Raw genomic sequence first — 9,225 nt, 5'->3', positions numbered from 1 at the left:
TCAAATTCATTAATTAATAGGATTCAAACTTCACACATAGAAAACATAGTCATTTCCGACCATGCGCCTACATGGTTCACATTACAATTATCTACCCCCAAAACATCTTCCTTCAATTGGAGATTCCCCTCATATTTATTCACTTCTCCAGATTTCAAGAAATACCTAGAACAACAATTTCTTAATTATAATAATGATAATGCTTCACATACTGACAACATATCATTGTTCTGGGCCGCATCTAAACCAGTAGTGAGAGGGCATATTCTGGGATATGTTTCCCATAAATGCCGTAAACTTAATACACGTTTTATGGAATTGAGTAAAGCACTATCACAATCGTATGCTATTATGTTACAAAATAATGTCGTAGAGACACGACGCAGTTACTTGAATAACAAAAATTTATATGACACATTGTGCACTGAAAGAGCCCAATACTACCTAGATTTTCAGAAACATCGATATTTCCGTTGGGGAAATAAGGCGGGCAAGCTACTGGCTAATATAGTGAGAAGTCAGAAAACATCCTCTCCTATTCTTTCTCTTAAAAGTCCTCTAGGATTACTACATAAAAATGAAGACATTGCGGCCTCTTTCCTACAATATTACACAGATTTATACTCCGCACAGGATGACAATCCTGCTCTGGGGATGAATTTTTTGAAAGAAGCTAAGTTACCATCTCTATCTGAGGAAGCCCGTGACTCCGTAGCAGCCCCTGTTTCGGAACTGGAAGTTTCCCTAACTATTAAATCCTTGGCCAACGGAAAGACACCCGGCCCAGATGGCTTTAGTGCCGAGTACTACAAAATACTAAATCCGCTTGTAACGCCTCACTTAGTTTCCTTATTTAATACAATATTGAAGGGAGGCACAACACCACCAGACTTTAATCAAGCTAGAATAATCCTTCTCCTGAAACCTGAGAAAGACCCCACATTGACCCAATCATATAGACCAATATCTCTACTCAACCAGGATTTTAAAATCCTTACCGGTATTATTGCTCAACGTTTACAATTAGTATTGCCACATCTCATACACACCGCACAAACTGGGTTCATGAAAGGACGACACTCAGTGATCAACGTCCGACATTTGATTGCAGGATTAACTAAATCTCATCAAATGAAAAACAACCAAATGATCCTTGTCAGTTGTGACGCTGACAAGGCCTTTGATAGGGTGTCGTGGGACCACCTATTACGCATCTTCCAGTTACAAAATTTTGGCCCTGACTTTATCACATTATTTAAAACAATATATCGTACCCCTATAGCATTCTTAACAGTTAACGGCCTGAATACTTCATCTATTAGATTACATAGGGGCACCCGACAGGGTTGTCCCTTATCCCCTTTATTATTTAAACTGGCTATAGACCCTCTTATTCGTACCTTTTTGTTATGCCAAGAATGGCAGGGAATAAATATCGGAAATAATACTTTGAAAGTCTCCGTGTATGCAGATGACTTATTATTGTATTTTGAGAACCCACATTCTGCTATACCTAAACTTCTTCATATCTTGAAAGATTTTCACATCATCTCCGGTTTTTTGATAAATTATAATAAAACAGAGGCCTTAGCTATACACTTGGACGCCACCAAAAATTGGAAAGATTCTTTCCCATTTAAATGGGCCAAGACAACTCTGAAATACCTAGGCCTTAATATACCTGCACATCCCTCGGTACTATATTCAGTTAATTTCCCCGCTCTAATACAACGTACACTTTTAGATTTTAAATAATGGAAGCACCTCCCACTCTCATATCTCGGCAGGTGTCAGTTAATTAAAATGATATCCTTTCCCAGGATTTTATATTTTTTTCAGATGCTCCCCTTGCTTCCTTTGGAGTCTGACTTAAAATTAATTAACAAGGCGATCAGCAGGTTTATTTGGGTGGACAAAAAACCCAGGATCTCACTATTCAAACTCAGCCAACCACCTACCTTAGGCGGAATCAATCTCCCTTGTTTAAAATCCTATGCTATTGCGTCAAATTACCGATATGCAATCGATTGGATTAGAGGAACAAATGGATTTGCTGATACACTAATAGAGCAGTCTTTTAGTGTTGAGACTCCACTAGCTAGTTTGTTACACACACGACCCTCGTCTTTCCCACCCCACGTTGCACAAAACCTACTACTTCATACCACATGCATGGCTTGGCGACGAGCCAGAACCCAAATGAGAGTCCCTCCTAATGTCTCCCTGTTCCTTCCTATAGGTCATAACCCTGGGTTTGATGCTGGTTTTTTAACACAGATTTTCAAAACCTGGAACACACAGGGACTGCGATATATATATCAGTTACTAGACTTATCCACCATGACTATTTACTCTCACAACCAAATACAGGAAAAATTTCCCTATATCCAAATTCCGTTATTCATATATTTCCAAATACGTAGTTATGTCAATACCTTACTCACTAAAATTCCCACTACTTCTGGGAAAAGTGGTTTGGATGATGTGCTGTCTCGCTGCTCCTCTATGTCATTTTCCACTTCTATGCTATACACCTATATACGCCGGGAAATAAATCTGGAGGTGGAAACTATGGGACTCGCTAAATGGCACTCCACATTCCCTGACATACCCCTATCTACCATTCTAAAATCTTTTGTTAGACTTAATAAGCAACTAATTTCGGCTTCGTATGCTGAAATGCAATACAAATTACTACATTGCGCCTATTTCACTCCCAAATTAAGATTAATTACAGGTACTTCCACAGACTCAAACTGCTTTAAATGTGGTCAACCTGATGCGGATCTAATGCATTGTATGTGGCACTGTGCGGAGGTACAGAGGTTCTGGTCTTTAGTACACACATATATATCTACCACACTGGGAATTGCTTTTGAATTAACACCTGAGTGGGCTATGTGGGATATTGTACCATCATCTGGGTCATCCTGTCCCCCTAGAGGTGCGCGTTTACTACTAGCAAAGATTGCAGCAGCTGCAAAAAAAAACATATTATCCCAATGGATTTCCACTGACACTTTAACGCTTAATCTTTTACAACCTAGAATTACGTACCTATTTAATATGGATTGGCTAGAATTATCCCTTAATAAAGACAAGGAGGCAGAGAAATTCTTTAATATCTGGCTTCCATATGTTCATACATTAACACCTCAGGTTAAAGACACGATCCGTGCCGCAGTCCAACTCACAGCTTGGTATAATGAAGAAGTCTTATCCTCAGGTGGACCATCATTTTAAATCCTGTAAAGACACGTTCCTCGTGGATAGATTGTACCATACATTACCGTTGTATTCCTACTGATGTCTTGTAATTTTTTGACCAACATGCTATGTTGTTGATTGCAGTTTTACAATAAAAATATGTTTTAAAAAAAAAAAATGACAGTTGGGAGCTGATTGGCTGGAGCAAGATTTATCATACGCAACAAGTTTTATCTCTCCTTTTGAGTGATAAACCTGGTTGATAAATAAGGCCCTTTATCTTTCCATAATATAGCAGACAATGTAATCACAGAGATCCGGGTCACTACTACTAATACACTTCTTTGGAACATATTATAATTGTGCCTATAGCAGAATTTGTAGATAGTATTCACTTATAACCCCCTTTCTTCCCACATACCAATTGGGAAAATCACTGGGAATGCCTTTGGACCCATTGCTCTACTCTTTTAGCATTGCCTGGGCCTCTCACCTCTGGGCCCCATATCCATTTGCTGATGTGTCAGGGGCCTAAGACAGGCTAACTGCAAGTTTTCTCATTAGACCTAAACACAGGAAAACTGGTATGCATATGACAAAATCTTCCACCACAATTACTGCCTCATGTCACATATATTAATTGGTGACAGGTTACTGAGATAGATGTGATATGTAATTGTAAATATTACTATTCATTTATGTAATGCAGCATTTTAGCTTCAGTGGCCCATTAAGTCATGTTGTATCCATGACAACAGCACTAATACATTAATCATCAAAGGTTGTCATTGTGACATCACTTGTGATTGTTCAACCTGGCTAAGAACTCTGGAGTCTTATGGCATAACAGCCAGACCACTGAAGAGCATCAGACTTTAGCTTCATTTATTTCTTTATTGATTTATTTAGTTATATATTTAGTTTATTATTCATATATTCATTTATTTTATTATATTTTACTTAGAATTAGGTATAGGCAGTAGGAGAAGTTTTTTTATATTTATATTTTATTATATTTTATATTTATTTATATATATTTCATTTATTATATTATACTTAGAATTAGATATAGGCAGTAGGATAAGTTTTTTTCTATTTATATTTATTTATATATATATTTCATTTATTATATTGTACTTAGAATTAGGCAGTAGGATAGGATTTATTTATATTTTATTATATTTTCATATTTATATTTAATTTATATTATTATTTTCTACTTAAATTAGTTAGTGTTAGTTAGTATTTTATTATATTTTATATATTTATTTAATTTTTAGGTAGATTTTAGTTTTATTTAGTTTAATTAGGACTCCAGTCCTAATTAGGACTCTTCAGTCTTTGCTGGTTGTGAGTGACAAGCAGAGTTATGGACAGTGGGTAAGTAAGATAAGCGAGTCACTACAATAGTAAGCTATAGGGTGAGTAGTAATGGGGGTCACACTGGTAAGGGGCTAAAAATAGTGTATAGGTGACTGCACATAGTAGAGTCAGATATTATGCAGACATACAATACCACTGATTTCTGCAGGCCAGTATAGAGGGTACAGATTTGTAACTAAGGGTCTGTTTACTAAGCCTTGGGTGGAGATAAAGTATATGAAGATAAAGTACTAACCAACTAGCTCCTAACTGTCATTTTTCAAAAACAGTCTGTGACATGGCAGTTAGGAGCTGATTGCTGGTACTTTATCTCCGTCCACTATATCCATCCAAGGCTTAGTAAATACATGCCTAACTTTGTTATAGTTTTAGATCCAATATTCTTTTTGCAAAAATTAAATATAACAAAATGTACTTAGTCAAGGAGCCGATATCACCTTCAAAATGATTCCACATGCAAATCGTCATTTTCTGGGACAAAGTATATAAATAAGATTACAGCACATTTACAGAGGAATGACCTGATCTGTGGGTGGCTGCAGAGTTTCTTTCCACCTGCAAAACTATTTGGATTACTATTGGCACTTAGGAGAGGCCACTAATTGGGGATTGCTGTTATACTCTCAGTAGGATGACATTATAACCTCACATTATAACTGTTATCACTATGAGCATATTAGCCAGAACTACAATCCTGCAAAAGTAGCTGCACCCCCATTTTATGACGGCATTTCCCAAAAGCGGTATGTTACCCTCCTGTGCTGGGCGCACACAAAATACAGCAAACAATGAATTGCAGAGGTGCATTTAAGGATGCTAAATAGTATCTATTATCTTTTATTTGAAAATACTGTAATTGATCATTATTATCATATATAATAGAGAAAACTTTCTAATCACAGGACGCCAGCCGAGTTACATCCTGCTAAGAGGAGGAGAGTAGACAGCAGCCAAGATTCCCTGTCTACTTTCCTCGGACAGAAGGAGAGAGAGGCTTTCTGTGAATTGCTGGGTAAGGCTTATTCTCTTCTTATTTATTATCACTTACACATAATGTCTCAGGGTGCACTTCACTATTGATGCTTAATAATCAGTATTTACTGAGAGACTCTACTTAGAAGAACCAATAGTTTGTAGAATCCACTCTTTCCATTTTCTGGTGATGGATGAATTTTACCAACTATTGGTTCTTCCAAGTGGAGTTTATCAGTGACTACTGGGCCTGATACAGGGAAGGACAGATGTGCAGAGCGGGACACAAGCGGCTGTGCTCATCCCTCCATCTCTGATACATGTGTCAGGCACCTCCTGGCTGCATCTGTGATCCGAGCACAATGGGTGCAAAGCATTCAGCAAACCCCTATAAAGCATGGTGGCAGAGTAAGCTCCTCCCAGCACAATGGGTACAAGGCATTCAGCAAACCCCTATAAAGCATGGTGGCAGAGTAAGCTCATCCCAGCACAATGGGTACAAAGCATTCAGCAAACCCCTATAAAGCATGGTGGCAGAGTAAGCTCATCCCAGCACAATGGGTACAAGGCATTCAGCAAACCCCTATAAAGCATGGTGGCAGAGTAAGCTCATCCCAGCACAACGGGTACAAAGCATTCAGCAAATCCCTATAAAGCATGGTGGCAGAGTAAGCCCATCCCAGAACAACGGGTACAAAGCATTTAGCAAACCCCTATAAAGCATGGTGGCAGAGTAAGCTCCTCCCAGCACAATGGGTACAAAGCATTCAGCAAACCCCTATAAAGCATGGTGGCAGAGTAAGCTCCTCCCAGCACAATGGGTACAAAGCATTCAGCAAACCCCTATAAAGCATGGTGGCAGTGTAAGCTCATCCCAGCACAAGAAGATTTTAACTATAACAAGACAAAATGCACTTGCAAAGTTTTGTTTATATGCTACATTACTTTATGTAATACATGTATAGCATAATGAATACTGTTATATGGGTAGCTATGTAGAAAGGCAGTTACCTATCAACCAATGAAATTCTGTCATTTTCCCCACTATATCCTCTATCATTATTACATTTCATGCTTTTCATTTCAGAATTACCTACAATCCAGCGTTTTCTCAGGAGGGATAAGAAAATGAGGATGTCTGACAAGGTATTTCCTTATTATTATTAGCCAGTACTTCTCTCACTATACAGCAGTTTATAGGGGATTCCAACTTCATATGTTTTAGTGTTTGCTGCATCTCTCATTATGGAAGTTCCCCATGTCGCTCCCAGTAATGTACTTCTCAACATATACCAATGACTGTCTCTTCTGACATAAGGATCATTGTGTGTAAGGTTATCACAGAGGCATGATAAGAGATGAGGGGCTCTCATAGTAAGACACCCCCCATACCAGTGCTGGCTGTGGTTGTGCCCATGTAGTGCCCCTCCCCATACTTGCTCCCAGCTGTACGGCCATCTTTCCAGCAATGTATCTGGCACAGTGACCGAGTCTTTGCTATCTGTTGTGGAGTCTCCATCTTTCCCAATATCTTGCCAGAAAGATATGATGACCTGTGCCCATTATAGAACCACCACCGATTTATCTGCATCGTACTCATATACTTACTTACCTACACTTCATTTGAAAGTCGTGAGCGTTAATAAATGCGGAGTTTTATAAAAATGCCCCATATTATGAATTGGTGAGGGCACTATTGTGTGACATATTATGAATTGGTGAGGGCACTATTGTGTGGCATGTTATAAATTGGTGAGGGTACTATTGTGTGACATATTATGAATTGGTGAGGGCACTATTGTGTGGCATATTATGAATTGGTGGGGGCACTATTGTGTGGCATATTATTAATTACTGAATAGAATTATAAAAGGGTATATATAATAAGCAGTGGTTCTATGTACATATTTAAATGCATCTCAATAACTATGTTTCAGATTTAGCAATGCATCATGCCCAAAATGTTGCCCTTCAAAATTATAATGTGCCCTCCTCGGTGGTCAGCACCCTGCCAAACAAATCCAACAGTGGACACTACTAGACCACATTTAGATCCTCCAAAACTACGCTCCCAAATCCCATAACCATGTTACCAATTTTATTCCCAACAGAGGACAATAGTACTGCTGGTGTATGTATACACACATTTCTCCATCTAATAATGTATCTGGTATTTCTGTTCTAGTACTTACTGGCGATGGCTCTCATCTATTTCATGAGGGCTGGTCTCACTGAGGATGAGTACACCATCAGCAACCTTTACTGCGCACTGTAAGTATTTTACCTCATTGATTTAATCAGATGAGACCAGAATGCAAAATGTTCCAGAAGAACTAACTAACCAAGTCAGGGATTATTTACTCATCTAAATATAATTTACTGTACTTCCAGACAATAAAGTTTCCTTTGTTCAAACTAAACATCCCAAATTATACCGTAGCTATCAGTGTAATATCAGGACACAGCAATGTACTGGCCAGTCTAGTCTTTTATCACTGATTATTGAGACAATATAAGTGTACGTATCACAGTGTTTCAACAGTGATTTAAAACCATGGAAGGTGAGCACCAATACTTAACTGCCATGGAGAAAACAATCCAGAGCTGTAAAAGTTAGTTATCACTCTAGAGACCTCCGTTATCCTCTAAGTATGTACATGGCCAGGACATCAGTATACCTGACAGTATAATATAATAATACAACATTATCCCCCAAAATACTATTTATTTCTGGGGGAGGAACAATATGCCCATTCTTTTAAAAAGATGAAGGTGATTCTTTCTGTTACTGCCATCCTGAGATGGCGCTAACAAAATAGGAATCGTTTTGGATAGTTGATAAATGATACAATAGCTGGAGCGGAAATTATCTATGGAAATCTCATTACTAAATTGTGTTCAGTAAAGAGAGGCCCTTTACACCATTATGGCCAGAGAAGGGCTGTACCCTTCCATACCACGGTCTATCCATAGCCTTGTACTTGGCATACAAGGAGCTGTGGAAAACATGGCAGGTCCTCTGTAATACTGGTAATTTAGACATGTTTGCAGATGTGATGCTTATTATTACTGTGTTCTTCTGTTTCTATAGCTTTCTGGCCAATCAAATGGAAGAAGATGAACTGTTCTATATAAGAATGTACGATGACATTTCTTGGGTGTATCCATTATGGTTCTTCCGGAAGAAAAAAGATGCATTTTGGGCCAGGATCCAGCGCCGCACATACGTGGCTCCAGAAGAGCTGGAAGAGGTGTGTAATGTAGTAGATTACGTTCATGGATGAGAATGTGAAGGACCACACTGGGAGTAATGTTACCTACACACTATACAATTATTGGGGCGATTTGTCAATAATCAGGTGATCGGCCTGATTTATGTTATAGTGTGTATGAACGATTATTTTAGCGTTTTACAGATAAAATGGTTAGAAAACATCCAGAAACGCATTTCTTCCATTATCCGATCTGTCGGTCAAGAAGGAAAATCTCAGCCTCAATTTCCCGATATTATCACCATTGATAATTATGTAATGATGACTAAACCCCTATGTCCCTGAAAAGTTGAATTATAATTTATTTTTTTATGTTTTTAACTAGGTGATGAGAGGGGACGATCACTGGGCGTGGAAAAGGGAAAGAAATATCCACCTAGGAGGGGCCATA

At 38.4% G+C, this 9,225-nt stretch overlaps 1 protein-coding gene across 1 annotated transcript; it reads left to right on the top strand.

Moving 5' to 3' along the window:
- The first annotated feature begins 5,311 nt into the window (after positions 1–5,311).
- Positions 5,312–8,846, top strand: LOC148454272 (putative speedy protein-like protein 3). The gene is made up of 4 exons (XM_088461102.1): positions 5,312–5,333; positions 6,650–6,708; positions 7,748–7,833; positions 8,654–8,846. The coding sequence occupies exons 1-4, from the start codon at positions 5,312–5,314 to the stop codon at positions 8,844–8,846; spliced, it is 360 nt and encodes a 119-aa protein (XP_088317228.1).
- The last annotated feature ends 379 nt before the right edge of the window (positions 8,847–9,225 follow it).

Source organism: Taudactylus pleione, unplaced genomic scaffold (assembly GCF_031769625.1).
Source record: "Taudactylus pleione unplaced genomic scaffold, aTauple2 ptg001017l, whole genome shotgun sequence".
Lineage (NCBI taxonomy): Eukaryota > Metazoa > Chordata > Amphibia > Anura > Myobatrachidae > Taudactylus > Taudactylus pleione.
This window is presented reverse-complemented; position numbering and strand designations above follow the sequence as displayed.

Bases quoted from the DNA above. Each gene is read 5' to 3' on its own strand.
- LOC148454272 (XM_088461102.1), top strand. From the start codon at position 5,312: ATGACGGCATTTCCCAAAAGCG. The intron at 5,334-6,649 runs GTATGTTACCCT...TTTTCATTTCAG, and splicing joins GACGGCATTTCCCAAAAGCG to AATTACCTACAATCCAGCGT. The intron at 6,709-7,747 runs GTATTTCCTTAT...TTTCTGTTCTAG, and splicing joins AAATGAGGATGTCTGACAAG to TACTTACTGGCGATGGCTCT.